Source organism: Malania oleifera, chromosome 8, assembly GCF_029873635.1.
Source record: "Malania oleifera isolate guangnan ecotype guangnan chromosome 8, ASM2987363v1, whole genome shotgun sequence".
NCBI lineage: Eukaryota > Viridiplantae > Streptophyta > Magnoliopsida > Santalales > Ximeniaceae > Malania > Malania oleifera.
In genome coordinates this window covers 21,084,314-21,103,978 of record NC_080424.1, presented here as the reverse complement: position 1 = coordinate 21,103,978, position 19,665 = coordinate 21,084,314, and the positions used below count along the sequence as shown (strand labels likewise).

The 19,665-nt window shown below is 33.2% G+C and overlaps 1 protein-coding gene across 1 annotated transcript; it reads left to right on the top strand.

Moving 5' to 3' along the window:
- The first annotated feature begins 4,284 nt into the window (after positions 1 to 4,284).
- Positions 4,285 to 5,115, top strand: LOC131161521 (agamous-like MADS-box protein AGL80). The gene has a single exon (XM_058117343.1). The coding sequence runs from the start codon at positions 4,411 to 4,413 to the stop codon at positions 4,933 to 4,935; it is 525 nt and encodes a 174-aa protein (XP_057973326.1). The 5' UTR covers positions 4,285 to 4,410; the 3' UTR covers positions 4,936 to 5,115.
- The last annotated feature ends 14,550 nt before the right edge of the window (positions 5,116 to 19,665 follow it).

Here is a 19,665-nt window from a genome sequence, read left to right as displayed (position 1 = left end):
GACGAAACATACCCTTATCGATGAGCCCAATTGTAACCCAGACGGTACAAAATTAGATATAATTTTGGAAACCGATGCTTCAAATATTGCATGGGGATGTGTTTTAAAAATCAGAAAGATTGATAAAACAGAACACCTCAACAGATATTGGAGTGGGTGTTTTAATGGAGCAGAATTGTACTACCCAGTTCATAAGAAGGAGGTAAACCATTTATCATTAGAACAAATAGTTCCTATGTAAAGCACTTCATGGGAATTAAGTTAAAACGATGCATTCAAGCAAGATTGGTTAGATGGAGAAACGAATTGTAGTATTATTCTTTTAATATAGTACATATTAAGGGAAAGGATAATATTATTTCTGATATTCTAACCATATATTTGAACTCTTGCAGATCTAATGGCAAGCAGTAGCAGTAGCAGTAGTGGCCATTCCAAATGTCCGATTTGTCAGGAACGACATAAGGTGGCAGTTTGCCCAGTTGCCAGATTTGTTGACAAACAAAGGCAGATAACTTTCAACTCCAGAAAGGGAGAAGGAAGTAGTGAAGAAAAAGGAAGAAGTGTTTCTAAGAAGAGAGAACGTCTAGTTCCAGTTTTGGAACAAAACCAAATGAAGAAGCGAAGCTCGTCCAGGAAGGATGATAGACCCAATGATAAGAGTCATATTTAGTGTTTTGTTTGCAGCCAATATGGACATTACAACACTCAATGCATCCAAAATCCTAGAACTAGGAGGGTAAGGAGGAAGGCATGCAGAAAGATGACTCTGTAGCCATCAATAAGAATGTTTCAGGATCCAGTAAGGATAGAGAAACAATTGAAGTTGATTTTATTATTGAAGATTTTCTAGGAAGGACTCTAGAGATCGCTAAGGAAAAGAGAATTTCTCTAGAAGGATTAATCAATAATCCTATAAGTCCAGCAAATACATCTTTTTCAGTTAATCTGAGAGAAGTAATAGAAATATTGGAAGAGTTTGAATCCATTATTTCAAAAAACTTCATGATCGTTAACAGGGAGAGTACATCCGAACTCATTCATCAGCAAATTAAACTCAAAGTTAAAATGGATATTCAGCTAAAGAAATACAACTTTACTACTAGAGCGATAGTAAGTATTTCAGAGTATCCAAAATTGAAATAGTTTTGGATGAGAAGTGGTTTGTGTATCCCAAAATTACACATACCTAGGAATATAAACCCTGAACTTCTAATTGCAGTACAGAAGGCCTTAAGAATAGGAAACGTCCAATTTTTTGGATTCAGCAAGCAGGACTAGCTTTTAATTTCTTGCCAATAATGGTAAAACATGTGCTAAATTTCACTAATCCAAGACGGTTATGGTGGACTAGCTACATTGAACCAATTGAGCTGAAATTAGGAAAGGTTTTGTTTTGGAATCTTTTTTCAGAAGATTGGAAAGACGGAACAGTCTCAAATTTTCTTGAAGACGAACCAGACTGGGAAGATTTTCATAAACATAGAAAATTCTATGATTTGGTTCATAATTTATAGGGAATTTATCTTCTAGAATCTAGGATGACTTTAGATTGTATATTTTTCTCAGATCATGAAATTATGATTGCAATTGAAGGAAAATATCTCCAGAAATTTGAAGAAGCAAATTTAGTAGAATTTATGATTGGGGCAAAGAAAATGATTAACCAAATTAAAAATTGGGAGCATCATCTTCCTTCAATCCAGGCCATGAAGAGTGATCTTCAGATTGTACTTGCAGAGTTAGCAAGAAAGCAGCACGATGAAGAAATCATTAGTTCCTTGAAAGATTTTTAAAGGAGGACGAGGTCAAAATTATAGTCCAGATGATAGTCTAAGTGTCATTATATACCAAGCCAAACTAAGATGACTACTCAGAAAGGTCATATCAAACATTTGTCCATAATCATGTCATATCCCAAGCCTAGCCGAAAGGACAATTCGATGGGTCATATATTTTATTGTTTAGTCAAAAGCTACTTTATTAAAGTTGTCAGCAGTTTGTATTATTTTGAAGGTGAGTTAGCAAGCATGTGTTATCCTATCTTTCTTTTCTTTTTTAAAAGTAAGTGAGTCAGCAAAGCATGTGCTGTCCCTTCTTTTATCCTTTACAACTTTTGCTTTACGTCGATATCAGAAAGGCATCTGCTTTTGAGAAAGCAAGTTGTGCTTATCCTTTAGCAATTGCTAGCCTATATAAGAGAGCTCCGACCTTTGTGTTCGGAGAGGGAAAATTAAGAAACATTAATACAAGTCTATTCAGTTTATAGATCTCTCTCTCTCTTTGAATCTTTCTTTCTATTCCAAACACTATTGTGTGACGGTTGAAATTCTAAGGAAGCCCAAGGAAGCTCGGTGGAAGGAGCGTTCACTGAGGTTCCGTTTAGACATCAAGCATACTAGTGGGATATGAAAGATTACCTGTTGTAGCTTTGTACAGGGTTGAAGAGAAAGATCAGGAAGAGGTAATAAACTTTTATTAATTAATTTTCCTTTCTCCCTTTATCACTCTAGTCTCATAATTGAGTCCAATAGGGATCCACGATAAATTGGTAAAGGTATGATGTTGTGCTAAAAATACCCTTATTTTGAGTCTTAAACAAAAAAATATTATTATATTATATGTAAAGGTAGAAACAGTATAAATGATTTTTTAATATTTTTTTTATCTTTTAAAAAATGGATAATTTTATTATGCACATAATAGTTTAGCTATTTAAATTATTTGGTGCACAATTGTATAATAATATTTTTAAAGCAAGACTAGACATTCCTAAATGGGAAAAAATATTGGCTATATATAAAACTGTAAATAAACTTTTGAAAGAAAATTTAAATAATTTTTTTAAAAAGTAAAATCACATATTAATTAAAAGCAATTCAACTAAATTAAATGGAATCACATGTCAAACTTCTAGAGCTTATTAACGGACATTATTATTATTTTTGGTTAAAAATAAATAAATTCATGATATATGTGAATATATATATATATATATATATATATATATATATTATGTGCATATCTACTTTTATATCTATATACTAAAGATTAATAAAATAACATATATAATAAATCATTTTGTAGAAAAAATATTCTTATATTTTAAAAATATAGGAAAATTATAAAATTTAATCAAAGCTAGAAAAAATTACATTTATAAAATATATTTTTTGTACATAAAAAATATCTTCAATATTTATATTAAAATTTTTATTTTAAATAGATTAATATCTGAACCTAAAAAAATTCATTCAATGAAAAATAAAATAAATGCAATGGTGTTACAAATATTAAATAAGTGGCATATCTCAAAACGAAATTGACAAATTCATTTTATGTCATGTAAAACTATTGTGAAGTGTCTAACATCATTTGATAAATGATAATATAATTCTTGAAAAAATTTAGAAAAAAAAAAATTAGACCTAGAAGTACCCAAAAATTATAAATTTAAATTTATTTGAAAATTGGATAATTAGTTGATCACTAAGTAGAAAAAATATTTATAAATATTTTAGGTAGGAAATCGCATTTAAATATCATTATACACAAACTTTTTTTTTGTAAATACATTTACATTTTATCATTTTTATTTTGTAAAAAATCTTAATAAATTCCACATAATTTTAATTAGATCATTCTTGTCATATCGTCAAAGATTTTTTTATCCTTTTGTTTACGTAATGTCCTTAGTGTATCTCATGTCTAAGTTTGGGTATATTTTATAGTTTTAAAAAATATATTTTTATAAGTAAGTTTGAATATTTACACTTAAATATTTTAAACTAAATTATGACAATATATTATTAATTCATTTTTATTTTTATTAATATTTATAAAATATTTTTATACTATTAGATACATACAATTATGTGCAAAAAAACATAACACATTTAATAGTGTGTGTGTGTGTGTGTGAATACGCATTTATTTGTTTCTATATTTATTAGAAGGATGAGTGCTTGCAGTTGTATATTGAGGTGGACTTTCGCTTGCATTCCTTGGTTGCACTCTTAAGTGATTAAACTTGCTGCCTTTTTTGGGTTGAATAAAAAACTTTCATGCATTTATTGTAGAGTTCTTATTTTCCCAACTAATAATGAAAAGTCTTTCCTCAATTGTTTGCCTTAAATATATTTAATTCTAAGAGCAAAGAATTAGTCTTTTAAATTGAGGTATTATATTAGGCATGCCAAACAAATTCTACCTCTATGTAATATTTTTCCTATTTTTCATTTTATATATATATCCCTACTTGATAGTTGGTCAAGAAAATACCATGAGTCCTTAACCTCATTTTCTAGCTAGTTTTATATGCTTCATCTTTACACCTCTATAAATATGGGTACTCCCGCATAGATCCTATTAGGTTTCCCTAAGTGTGTCCTATTCCTTGCACCCTTCATCATGGGTCGAAAAAAGGTTAGGTATGAACTAATAGCTGATGAGTCTGCTAGAAAAGTAACTTTTAGGAAAAGGAAAGCAGGATTGCTAAAGAAGATGAGTGAGTTGAAGACCTTATGTGGGGTGGATGCATGTGCAATTATTTATGATTCACGTGATGATCAACCCGATGCTTGGCCCTCCTCACCCGAAGCACATCGTGTGGTTGAAATGTTTAAAGATTTGCCTTTATCAAAACAAGGCAAATTTATGATGGACCAAGAAAGTTTTCTCCAAAAAAATATATCAAAGCTGAGTGCAACTCTAGAAAAAGAAAAGAAGAAGAATCAGAGGCTCAAGATGGAAATGCTTATGTCTGAATGCTTGGAAACTAAATCTCTGGATGGTGTGAAAACTATGGAGGATCTTATTGACTTGAGCGCATTTTTGGAGGAGAAAAAGAAGTTGATTACTAAGAGGATTGATTTCCTTAAGCAAAGCAATCCTAGCCAAGTCACTGCGGGAAATGAGGACAAAAACTCCGGTTAGCATGGGAAATGTACGCATTCATCTAAATAAAGGTCGTTATAGAGTCTCTATATGGCATGGCATCATGCAAAATGGCTTGATATATCTATATTGTGTGTGGGTTTTATCCTCTCAGAATAAATGTTTCCCTATTGTCGTACTAGTTTGAATAAATGGATTTCCATTTCGAATGCTCATAAACGATATGTCTTGATTTTTCCTTATTTTGATTATGTTTCTTCTATTTTTCAAGAAGTAGTTTAACTTATAGAAAATGCAAAATGTTTACAATAACTAGCCAAATAGTGGGAATTTATGGTTTTCCTCCCAAATAAACCAAAATCATGTAAATTAATGTTGTTTGATATCTTTTTTCAAAAAAAAAAAAGAAAAAAAGAACTAAAAATCGTTTGATTCCTTTTTGAAAGTATGTAGGCAATTTACTTTGGTAGATTCATCCATAAAAATAAATAAATAAACTCAAAAATCCCTTTGCATTTCTCACTTGTTTGGTATGTATGTATTGTATTGTTTGTTTTGTTTTTAGTAAGGCATCATGTTGACTTTTTGAGTCCGATCCTTGTTTTGATGCTAACAAAGCATAAGTATCTTACCTGTGCACTGAGCTTATAAACATGGTTAATTCTTTGCACGCATGGATGGTAAGGATACAAAGAAGCCATAAGGACCACAAAGATCATACTTCATGATGGCTTAACAGGAGGCAAAAAGAATGAAGACATTTTTTGTGTTGTATTGTAATGCATTTAATTTTTGGGTCTGTAATAATGCATCTGCATACATGATAGGGATGAATCCTCAAATGAACATAGATTGACCCATAGGAACCAATACCCCTAAGATAAAATGTCACGGCTTATTCACATGTGGTTGAAAAAGTTCCAGGGCCAAAATGGATTTAACAAAGCCTTCAGTCAGCCGACACATGATTTTTTGGGCTTAATTTAAAAGCCTAGGCCTTAGACTGACCTTAGGTCCCCAAGCACCTCATGACAAATCCTTTATATCTCAAAAAATTATACCTATATGAACAGGGAAATTTTCAATCATAATTTGGACCTAAATCTAACTTTGAAAGAGCTTCAAGCGACCGACCAGAGGGTGTTATAAATGTCCCAATCAACCAAACTGGTAAAAAGTCAATTCTTTGACTTGGCTCGGGCAACCGACCCATATTTGAACTAAAAGTCCACGATCGATTGAACCTTAGAGCTGTCACTTTTTACCAGCCTCGGCAGCCCGAACTATAACAACCCGGATAATTTTAACTATTTAAAATAATAAGAAAGATAATAAAAGGAAAAGGGAAAATAGCAGAAAGGGAAAAGACATTTTAAAAAGGGTAACAAGCAGGTACTCGTAGATGAACTGGATTTTCTCATCGACAAAAGATCTTCTGAGCCTCGTCGCCAAGTATGCATGTCTCATCGATGAGGATTAACGAAGAGGGTTTAAGATATTCTAAAACTCATCGACTAGCTCACGGCCTTGTCAACAAGTGTTCTTCATGGGATCATCAATAAGTCCACGTGTCTCGTCGACGAGGCCCTGCCTAAAAATAGAGTTGCTTTCATTTTTCACCGAGAAAATTCTGGATTCTCTCTCTCTCTCTCTCTCTCTCTCTCTCTCTCTCTCTCTCTCTCTCTCTCTCTCTCTTTTTATAAAAAACGGACCCTCTGCCTTCTTTCTTCGATTTCAGGCTGGATTTGACCCGATTTGACGATCCAAAACCACCACGAGGTTTGTAGGATCGTTCTCTGCAAAGTTAGGAGAGCTGATTGTTGATTTAAGAGGTTTGGGAAACATCCCAAAATCAGGATAAGTGAGTTATTTTGGAGTTTTCTTAATGAATATAGTTATCTGGAGCCTAGGAAGTATTAAGTAGGTATTTTTCTAAGATTTGAGTAAGTTGGAGTTTTTGGAATACAGGGTTCGAGTGAGCAACACAGGCATTTTTTGGGGATTCCTGTTGGCGTAGTTCAAGGATTCAGGTAAGGGGAAATTTATATATTAAATCAGTTTTTAATGAATTATATGAAAATGGACTATGTTATATATATGTATATGTGTTTTCATGTGGGTGTAAAATGCCAACCATATAAATTATGTTTTCTGAGCTTAGGGCTGCTTATTTAGTTATGCATATGTGAAAATGAACTTATATAAGTGAAAGATATTTTCAGGATAATTATGTAAGAAAAGAAAGGTATATTTTCAATATATAAACGTTACATGTTGGTTGGCCTACTTTACAGGAAATGTATGAATTTTATTAAAAAATTGTGTGGCATGTGTAAATGTAAGTTCTGTGCAAATATATGTTATATGTATTAGATGCAGGCTATGTAAGAAAGACACTGATTATGAGAATGTTATAAGGCTTATGCTGTTTGTGTTTGATAATGCAACCATGTATACAATGACACCTAAAAGGAGTTGTAGACTAATTGATGACAGCTAAAAGGAGCTGTGTTAGCAGGCTAGCGCATATATATGTGGACTAACTAATGTACAGCTAAAAGGAGCTATAGTACGAATGAATGAAATGAAAATGAAATCAAATGGAAATTTGAATAAAATGGGTGTGAAATGTGAAATGTGAATGATGTAAAATGTGAAAGGTTACGTAAAGTGAAATGCTATGAAATGTTAAAGTTAAAAATATTAACAGATGTGAATTACTGAAATAATAGATAGAATAATGTATTATGGTATTATCAGTACTTATGCAAGTAGAACATGTTATGTTTGGGCAGGGAAAACTCTTCGTCTGAGGGCTTGCTGAGAAAGGCGAGTGTACTAGTAGTATCAAATGTAGCAGTAGGCTGCATAACATACTAGGGCAGAAGGAAACTATTTGTATAGGCTGGTAGATTTCCCTATTCTCGGAGGCCTTCGCTGGTAAACTTTTGTATGAATAGTGTGACTATGAGATTAATTTATCACTTGAGGGCTTACTGAGCAATGTGAGTGCCCTGGTATGCTTCAATTGTGACCTTTGGGTTGCCTAATATATCAGAGTAGAGGGGTGCTACTTGTATAGGCAGGTAATCACCCCTATCCTTGGGTAGTCTCGTGGGTAAATCTTTTGCATGTGTATGATCATGTTCATAAAATGATTTCAGAATTTATGTTAATGGTTTGCAAATGATATTAATATGTTGATTATAATCTCATGTTGGTCACACGCTGTTTTAATATATTATTTCTTCCCTTACTGAGACGTGTCTCACCCAAATACAAACTTATATTTTTTAGGATCTCCATGAGATCAAGCTTAGAGAGCTCGAGGCTAATAACATTTTTGGGTTATAGATTGAGAAAGGGTATAAGCATGTTGAAGATATTTTGGAATGTGTAAATTTAATGTTTTATGTTTATGTTTTCAGTCTTCTGGGTTGTGAATACTAGAAGTTGTTGGCTATGTTTTTGGAGATATGTATAAATATGGATGCAAATGGATGAATGGTTTTATATGGAATATAGATAGATATAGTAAACTCTGGTATTTTTACGATTGAGGATTATAGTTATGTTTTCCGTTGCATAAATGTTAATGGATTATCAGGTACAAGAAAATGAATGATGTGGCACCCAGGACCCACAAAGCGGTTTAGGGCGCCACGAGGCACGATTTTATCAGGTATAACATGCCAGATGGGGTTTAAGGGTTCGGGGCATTACATGAACCTTAAGTTGAAAAACACTCCGAGCGACTGAATATCAAGGATCAGTAGACCGAACCATGGATCGGGCACCTGAATTCACGAAGGTGAGGAAAATGGCCTTAGGCCAACGAACTGATTCTTTCCACAGTCACTTGAACCCAGAATTAGCTTTGTGTCTATTCAGACGACCAGCCCTAAGACCGGGCGACCAAACCTCTCAGGTTCACTTAAAATAACCATGGTAATAAGGGTTAAAATCCTAATTAAACTTTTCTAAAAATTCCATTGAGTCCCAACGGTTATTTTTTTTAGGAGAAACTATATATAGCCCTTCATTTGCCTTGATTAAGAATGGGATTAGCAAATTGATTAAGGAAAAATCCTCTCAAAATTTTATACTCCCACTTGCCCACACTAAATATTTTTAAGCCAAATTTCTCATACTCTCTCTTACATTCTTTGCTAAAATCACTTTGAAATAGAGAGGTACATTTTGCTTATACTTCTCACTTGCAAATTAATTACAACTTGAAGGGGAGTTTTGATCTTTATTGTGGTGTGCATTTCCATGCACCAATCTTTAAAACTTATACTCTCAAATCTTTATACTCATTTGAAAAATACTTATTGAGAGTTTGCTTGTGATTTTTCCAATATTGCTTTTAATTGATTGTCATTGTTGGGAAATATTATTTCTGATCGTGAGTTTTGTGCACACTAATTGCAAGAATCGAAAGTTGCATTTATCTTTGATAAATCTTGTGCAAGCTTAATCTACAACCTCTTTTGTGCTTTACTCTTGAAAAATATTATTGAGGTATTTGCTTTAGGTCATTTAGATTATGTGATTGATCAGATTGTGAACATCTTCTAGAATCAAAGACCTTACTCACTCACACATACTCATATATATTGTTGTGAGTAGATATATTAATTGACCAAATCTCACTTGAGCATTAATTCCTTATCATACTTGAGTGCATTAATCATATTGTGCTTATTGCTGGTGCATATCTACTTAGTTTAGAAGCACATTTTTTTGTACACAAAAATTATAGATTATCTGTTGTATTCCCGACGTGTGGTCGGAAGAGAGAGACTAGCCCTGTGAATAGTTCTGAATTGCTTAGACTCAGTTAGGTTAGCACCAAATTGGTTCAGACCCAATTAAGAGAACCAGGTGTACCATCCTGATAAGGTGTTGTAAACGGTTTTGCTCCACCCGTGAAGTGAGCAACTAGTGGAATCCTTGAACTGTGGCTTAAGGCAGGGACGTATGCATAGTTGGCCAAACTCCGATAACATATTATGTGTCATTCTCTTTCTCTGCACTATTTAATTTTTCATATTTATTTGTTTATATTTCAATTTATGTGAATGCTTGGAAAATACTGAGATTGCTTCAATTGTTTAGATATTGGTTTAGTTAATTACCAATGTGATTGGGATTGCATAGAAATACCCTAGGTTGTGAAATACTACTGTTATCTAGTTTAACCTAGGCAAATTTTTTAAAAATTTCCAATTCACCCCCAACTTGGGAATACACCACCTCCAACACATCAAAGTAATAGGATTCTCATAGGTCTTATTAAATTCTTTTCAAAAGTATATTTCTTTTAAATCATTTAAACATAGAATGTACATGCACGCACACGCACACACACACACAAAAGAAAAATATGAAAATATTTTGAGAGAATGGGTGTTTTTGGATGCTAACCCTTTCAATTCTTTAGAGAAAAAAAAATGAATTTAAGATGTTACCTTCCTTTTGCACAATTGTACTCCCAAACCTAATCTCTTCAAAAGGTTTTCCTTTATTCTTCCTTTTCAAACATAAAATAAATAATGGTCACTCTATTTTTAAAGATAAAAAAAACACTCACCAAATGTAGGCAACCCAAATGGTTCTTCAAAACTTGATGTCGATAAAGGGACTTGCAGAATAGCCCTAAGATCTGACTGCAGTGCATATGGATAATAAAAAATAATAATCTGATCATGCAAACCCTAATTACGCGATTAGGATTATACTTGCGAGATCTGTCTGGTTTGATCCTGAATCTGCAAGTACGAAAATGAGCTCTTGAAGATGACCAAAAATCTTCTATTGTATTCCTTGAACATGCCTTGCTTTTGAGAGAGTGTGCTCGTAAGCAGCTACTAGGGTTTTCTTCTCTTATGAAAAATGCCTGCCATTGTAAGAGTTTGCACGTCTCACCCTAGCTGCTGAATGGAGCAAGTATATATAGGCTACAATAGGGACTTTTGGGCAAATATGACTAGGGCTTCCCACGTAATTAAGAATTCATAATCTGACCTAAATTCATCCTTAATTACGTTAATTATAATTCATACCACTAAAAAATTATAATTGCACTCCCTGTCATATTCGAAATTAAATTTTGAGCTCCTATTATTAAATCCTTATTTATCTCCATACATAAAGATTACATATACCCGTCTATTAAATTAAATTACTGACAATTTAATTAATTGACATATTAATTCCCTAAGACCTTACACTTAACTTATTTGATGTGTCGGATTTAAAATCCACCAATAGGGTTTGACACAATTAAAACTTATAAACTTCCTCAAGGGGGTATCATCAATCCCGATACTAGGACGTGGATTCCATCAATAATTAATGTTCACCATATACATAATGTCATCACCCAACTCACTGAATTTTTTTACCTATAAAGAATCTCACTCTTCTATGAATCAAAGTATAAACACTATATGCACGTGTCCAATAATCATATCAGAATTAAGAGTATAAGTACTCATAATAACCATAAGGTATTAATTGTTTTATATAGTCAGTATAAAAATAATTACCCCAAGACAATCATGTTCAATACACACAAAGTGCACTAGCACAAGGAGTTAGAACTGTGCCATTCCCAAAAGTCAAGATAGACCTATTAAAACCTTGTGCTACAGTCCTACCAATGGTGCATCCAATTTCATTTAATACTGGGAACAATAAACTTATATTCTATAAGAACTGATGATCTAATCTTCTCTGTATAAGTTGTACTCTACACATTAGATCACCTACTATATAGAATAAAAGACACACATGCATAATTATTGAATAAATAATGTCAGGCAAACATTGCTCACAAAGATTCTCATTAAAATGGATTAACTGAAGTTATTAATAAATACTAAAACCGATTACATAAAGCATGACTTCTAGTATAAATCCCTAATAGTTGATACATTTGGTGACTCTGCTGATGACTTTAGAGAGTTAGGCTACCTCTTGTATGTTTGTCTATGTGTTTGTTTCTTTTCTTACCAAGCTATGTGTACTGTGTATATGATGTTATGTTGTTTGTTTGTATGCCATGATGTATATGTCTTTGCCATGTCCACGCATTTGCATTCATAAGTGCTCTAAATCACACACTTCACTACACCACATGAGTCCTACATCCGAAATCCCTACCTCTTAGGAAATAAGAGAACGAAAAGGTAGTGAGAACCTTCGTGGTACTTGTCTCCCACATTGTCCTTATGAAAATTTCTTTACTCAAGTTGTTCTCTTCAAAGAAAATTTGAGAGCCTTTAAAGTTTTGTTTATATAGTGTCTTACCATGCACTAGAAAACTTTCATCATATACCTTAGGATAGAGATTTTATGTATTGTCTAGTGTTTAACAAGAATGTTAGGACATATGGAAACATAGAAATTATCCTTGGGAGCATATCATTCACTACAAAAAAAAAAACTAGTCTTTAGTGACAGAATTATTGGTGACGGTTTGAAAACCGTCACTAAAAGCTCTTATTATTGGCGATTTTAAAAAATCGTCACTAATAATACAAGTATTAGTGACGGTTTTCAAAATCGTCACTAATAATTTCGTCACTAAACTATCGCGGGAAGCCACTTTGGGCATTTCCTGGGAAAATATAAGCGACGTATACTATTAGTGGCAGTTTTAGGGCGTCACTAATAGTGAATTATTAGTCACGGTTTCTCAACCATCACTAATAGTAAATTATTAGTCACGGTTCACAAAACCGTCAGTATTAGGCCATTATTAGTGACCGTTCAGGAAAACCATCACTAATAGTTTTGTATTAGTAACGGGTCATTTAGTGATGGTTCAGGAAAACTGTCACTAATAGTTTTGTATTAGTGACGGGTCATAAAACTGTCACTAAAAAATTAGACTTAACTGGGGTAAAAGTCAAGAATATTAGTTGTAGTATTAGTGACAGTTTGCGAAATCGTCACTAATAGTCATGTATTAGTCAAGGTTCATGTAACCGTCACGAATAATGTAGTGTTGACCGGGGAAAGTCAATAATATTAGTGACGGTTTAGCACAACCATCACTAATAGTCTATTATTAGTGACGATTTTTCTCAACCATCACTAGTAGTTTTTGAATTTTAAAAAAAAAAAATTTAGGAAAAATAGCAAATTAATTTGAAAAGTTATGAAAATTTGTGCGGAGGTAGAGAGTACATTTTGGTGGCCATGGATAGTCTATTTTTTGGTTTTGCACTCGGGAAAGGCTTGAAAAATGCCACGAAAAGCTGCGGTGCACGGCATGCGGGTTGGTTTGGATTTTTTTGTAGTTTTTTGTATTAGTCTTGTATCTGTAGTGAATTTTTGCAATGATTTGATTGATTTTTTAAATGCAATAGAGGTTGTGAAATTCTTTGAAACTGTTCATCATAGTAAAATGGAATTTGATGCATGAAAAAGAAATAGAGAGTTTAAGGTTTGGATTCTTTTTTAAGTAGAATGCTTGAAGATAAGGATCATCACTAATAGTCTTATATTAGCTAGTACTGATGATTCTCATAAACCATCACTAATAATGCATTTGTTGACAGAGACAATGGTCAAGACTAATTCACAAGCAGGTTGATCTATTGTAGCAATGAAAATGGCCAATCAAGTGCAATTAGCGAAATGCAAACATAAAAATGACCTTGGCAAAATACCTAGAAACTGACCTAGCTGATGAGTCGGGCCAAACACCTAGCCCTATTGGACCAACACCCATCACTTAAACTCTAGAGTAGAATGATTTATATGGCCATTGATTGGGATTGTTCCTAACATAGTAGACGAAAAAGATGGAAGAACTATCATTGATAGTGAATACTGGTTGAAAAGATTGATTCTCTAAATTTAAATCTTTTCGAGTTCATACATTTTGGAATAATTGTGTACAAACCATGGTTGACTAGTCGTTTACTGTCGCATAATTTGTAGCTAGAGGTGGACAAATAAAACCAGTTGCTTAGATTGTCCAGGAATCTAAACAGGAAAGAAATAATTAATTAATGTTTAGGGCAACCTAGTTAGTTTGCTTCACACCACAAATGAAAATCTGGATGAGTTGAAGATAAAATATAACGAGAAGAGCATGTGCTTAAGTAGAATGTGTTGGCCTAAACATGGCTTACGACTCTTAATTTTGATGATAACAAAGTGAGGTTATTCAACTTGCTTCAAAGTTATGGTGTTTCAGGAAAAACATATATTGAAGTTTAGCATACTTCACAAGGAACCATTTGAAAGCTCATATCAAATTCAGGTGATCAATATGTAAAGCTCAAGGATCAAAGAAGCTTAGAATTTAAAACAATAAAGATTTGAAAGCTCGTATCAAATTCAATATTGAAAGATCAAGGATCATTGAAGCTCAGAAACAAAGAGAACTCAAAGTAGCAATGAAGAGTCAAATGTGCCATTAGGAAATGCTTTGTAAGTACTTCCAAGTATATTTCAAGTATGAAAAAAAATTTTGAAGCTCATTAGGCAAAAGAGACTTAGAGACCTTATTGTAAACTTGGAGAATATTTTTTAAAGAAAACAAATTAACATTCCAAGAAATGAGGAGTAAAGAGAGTTCAAGAAATGTGAAAAATACATGTGTATTTTATTGACAAGCGCTTGACCAAATTTCATCAGGCTACTGCCATGTGACAGATTTCAAATTTTATAATGGAAAAAATTTTGAAAATTAGATTGTTTAGGGCTCACACTTGGTTAAAACTTGGACACCACCCCAAGTAAACTTGGGGAACAAGTTAAATGATTTTCTACATCTATAAATAAATCTCAAGACCAATGAATTCAATACCAAGAATAAAATTCGCATTCAAACTCTCTCAATTGCTCTCAACACTCAAAGGCTCTCTCACTTCCATCTTGTGCACAAAATTTTCTGAGGTTTTGCTAATTCTAAATCACCAATATTATGCTACAATTTTGAATTCTTTCAATTATTGAAAGAACTATTTGGTGATACACTCTCTTGAGCTTCAATCTAAGTTTCATATTTGAATTACTTTGAAGTATATAGATTAAATTTGTACTAATCAGCTCTTTTGAGAGCATCTCTTGTACACCTTCTTTTGAATCTTGTCTTGTAGATTGATTGACGGTTCAGGTGCTTGAATCGTTGGACCGAATGAGAGGATATCTTTTAGAGAGGCACACTCTAGCCTAATTGAAGGAGTGGTTGTAATGATGTTGTTCCACCCGGAAAGGAACAGATATAGTGGAATCCTTTGGTATTTGCCAAAGGCGAGGACGTAGGCTAGGGATAAGACGAACCTCGAAAAACTTGGTGTTCTTCTCTACCCTACTCTTTAATTTCTGCACTACAGTTATATTTGTGGATGCTAAGTGCAAGTTGTAGGGCTTAAACATTGAAATTCAAGAAGATTCTTAATTTTAGAGAGTAAGTTTCAATTAAAAGTTTGCGGAAACCCACAAGGGAGTACATTGGTTAATTTGCGGAAATCTTGTTAAGAGAACGCAATACAAACCAAATCAAAACAAGGCTTCCATTCATATTACAGGGCTGTTACAAAAAAGCTAAAAGCAATTCAAAAAGTTGCAACCTCTTGGTTATTTTGGTTATTAGCATTGATCATTGTGTGGTTGGTTTGATTGTTTAAATTTTCAAGCAAATTGTTGTGTGTTTTGGTTTTCGATTATTAATTGATTAAGTTACTTAAGTTTTGGTTATAAAGTACTAAACAAACAAGCAAAGAATTTAAAAAGAACTTAAAATTTTTAAATAACCCAATTCAGCCCCCCTCTTGGGAACACTATTCTACTTTTAGAATGCTTGAAGAGAAAGTGTAACGACCCCAAAATTAATATGTGGGTAAGCGTAATTTAAAATATATATATATATATGTATATATAATTAAAAAGATAATAATAAATTATATTATATTAAATTAATTAATTAGATGACCAAATAAAATGAATAGTATTATAATGAAAAAAAGGGGATATATATATATATATAATATTAATATAATATGATCATATATAGAATACTTAAAGCAATCTAATGAGATTGCAATTGGAAGAATTCAATCTTTTGGAATTCGTTCCCCCCCCCAGCGCTCTCTCTCTCTCTCTCTCTCTCTCTCTCTCTCTCTCTCTCTCTCTCTCTCTCTCCCTCTCTCCTCATTTTTTTGGCGAATACTCAGCCGATTGAAAAAACGGAAAATACAACAAGGTTCCATTCTCGGCCACCAACATTTTAACCCAAGTAGATTCATGATTAAGGCGTCATAGACACCACTCCTGGGGTAAGACAAATTCTCTCTCTCTCTCTCTCTCTCTCTCTCTCTCTCTCTCTCTCTCTCTCTCTCTCTCTCTCTCTCTCTCTCTTCTCAATTTCTCTCAAATCTTTAGTCAAATTGACGATCGAACACCATCACAGGGTCTTAGGTTCGATCCTCGTCAATTTAGTCGAAGCATGTTTTTGATTTGGGGATCCTAACCACCACCCCGAGGCTAAGGTGAGGAGTATAAATTATGTTAATTATTTTAGAAATTCAACTGGTTAAATTATAATATGTGATTATTAAATTGGAACATTGGATTATATAAGATTTTTGGGAATGTTTTGGGATTAAGTTAAATTGTAGGGATTTGATTAAATTAGATTTTTGCGAATGTTTTGGAATTAAGTTAAACTACAAGGATTTGGTTAAATGGAGATTTTGGGGAGATATTCTTGGGATTAAATTAACCTGCAGGATTCGATTATATTAGATTTTTGGAAATATTCCTAAGATTAAGCTAAACTGCGAGAATTTGATCATATTGGTGTTTTTTTTTAAAATATGTTAAAAATTAAATTTAAAGATGGGAAGTGGATCATACCCACATTAGTTTTTAGAATTTAATCGGTTAATGGAAGTGTGTGAGCCTAGGGATGTTAAAAATAATTGTAATTCTGGGGTTGAGTTGTATTAGCTTTGGTGTATTCCCAAGAAGGGGGTGAATTGGGTATTAAAAAATTTGTCCTTAGCTCAACCAATCTAGTTGCAACATTACACAAACCTAGAGTCTTTCTATTTAATTATAAACCTAATCAACACATGTACTACATATAATGAATCAAGCATACAATATACATGTGCTGAAAATAAAAGTGCGAAAAATAAACTTGTGGAAATATAAAGAACACGCACGATATATTATCAAGGTTCGACCAACTGTGCCTACGACTCCGCCTCTAGCACGCAAGCTCGAGAATTCCATAAAAGCTCACTTAATGGGTGGAGCGGCACCGATTACAACCAGGTCAATTAGAAAAAGGCTGACCTTAACCTTTACAAATTCTCCTTGTCGGGCGGAGAAAGCCCTAACAATCATTATAGGCTGGGCTAGATAACCGCCCCTTGAGGCCATGCCTAGAATACAACCGTATGATCACAATAAGACTGGTACAGTGATTATGCTTTCATGTAAAGCAAATATGTACCCAATATAAGCAGTCACATACACATCAACAATATGGATATAATGTAAGCTCAGTAATGTAAATAGTCGTGCAAACAACACTCAATAGGGTATGATCAATGGAATGTTCAAGAGAGTTCAATACAAGCAATATTTTTGAAACTAGGTAAAGCAAATTTCAATAGCTAATCAAAATTCCAAAATATCAATCAGATATTCAAACTAGCTCAAGAAATTTTTCTTTAATGAGATAAGCACACTACTAGTTTGAGAAATATTTTGGCTTGTTGAAAATATTTTTTGTACAATGAAAATCAAAGCTATGGGAGTCTTGCAATAACTATGCAAAGACCCCTAAGCTTGCTAGTCTATCCCAACAAAGATTTATAATATGAAATCAGTTGGATAAGACTTAGCCAAACTCCCCAAAAAATAATATCAATAATCAATCAAGCAAGTGGGAGTTTTAGCACTATCTAGCAATTACAATCACACTCACTAAGCTCTTACAATACCAAGATGTATCAAAGGAATGAGTATTTGAGGGTATTTAGGCAAAGTAGGATTTTTAGAGTAGAGAGGATTCTTGACTAATGATTTTTGCTAATTGATTGCTAATCCTCACAAATGAGGTTATATTTATAGGCAAGGTAAAAATTATAACCGTTTAGGACCTTTAGGGTATTATTAGAAAAGTTCTAAAATGCTTAGGAAGTAACTCAAATTAACCCGTGTTTGCCTTAGTTAAAATAATTTTAAACCGACAAGGTTCAGGTGGCTGAACCAAGGTTTGGTCACCTGACCAGACTCATTTTTAAAAATCCTTAAAAACAATTCGATAGTTTGAGTGTAGTTTTGGTAGCCCGAACAAAAGTCAAAAACATTTGTTCATAAGTTTAAGTGCCCGGTTAGTGGGTCAATAGCTCGAACATAGATATTCGGTCGCCCAAGCCATTTTTGAACCGATTTCCTTGGTTTCCAGACTTGGTGAGGGGTCATTTTCAGAGGGTTCAGGCGCCTGTGGAAGATATGCAAAAAAAATGGTTCGATCACCCGAGAGCGAGGTCAACTGTTGACTTTTGAACAGTTCGAGTGCCCGAGGAGTTTTGAACTCCTGGGGTTCTGTCGCCCGAGCTCTCTCAAACTTCTACATAATATTCAATTTAATTCAATTTCAACACTCCTAAATTCTGTATGATATATGTGCATGAGTGTTGGGACCTAGAGTCATACTAGGGTCTTACTGAGCTTACAATATATCCTATGTGTATGACATGCAGGTAATTATTACATACCATATACCTCGTTACTATTACAGACCCATATTACATTAATTGGATTTACATTATGAAAGAGAATCCTCAGGGTCTTCATATCTTGCTTCAAGTATCATTCCTTGAAATGCTCATACAAGCCTGCATATACACTTGAAAACCATCAAATACCTAAGTATTTGTCATTATCAAAATCAAGTGTGATCTATAAGGTCAACATTCTCCCCCTTTTTGATGGTGACAAATACATCATGCAAAAAATGGGTATAGCCTTAGAAGGCTCCCCTAACAATGTGCATTATGTAAAAGTATTTTCCTTAAGTGCTTGCAACCCAATTTTTTCCTCTTATTCATCTTCCCTTTTTGGCAATAACAAAAAGGGCTATGAAAGTATTAATTTTAGGCAATGGTTATGAATCATTTGTATACAAGATAAGTTTAGGAATTTTTAAAAAATTTCGACAGCATGTCGTTTGAAAGTAGGACATTTCCCAAAAAAAAATCTTGTATAAAAATGACATGTTTTGAGTTTTTAAGATTTAACAGTTTATCCACAACTACTCAACTCAAACAGTTCCAGTATGATCAAGAATTATTAATTTTAGCATCCAAAGAGATAATAAAATCATGCAATGCACAATGAATGACAAAGTATGAAGTATAGAAATTGAGCACACAAACTATATAACTGGTCATTTAAATGATTTAAATGACATAACAAATGTAATTAAACCAGAATTATCTAGAAACCATAGCAATTTAAATCATATCATAAGACCCGCGAAAGATTTGAGTACAAAGCACATGGCATATGATACCAAATAGAAGGTTTGAGCATAAAACATTCTAACTAGTTCACATGCATTTTTATGTGAAGTTGTTGAGCTAGTTATGCAATTTTAAAAACATATATATCCCCCTTAGGATGTTGTCAAGAGATACTGAGGGTGATGCTTACAAAACAAACTTCAAAGATCATGCGAGTAAGCACAATTTTTTTGGTAGGCATTTGAGCACAGAAAAAAATATG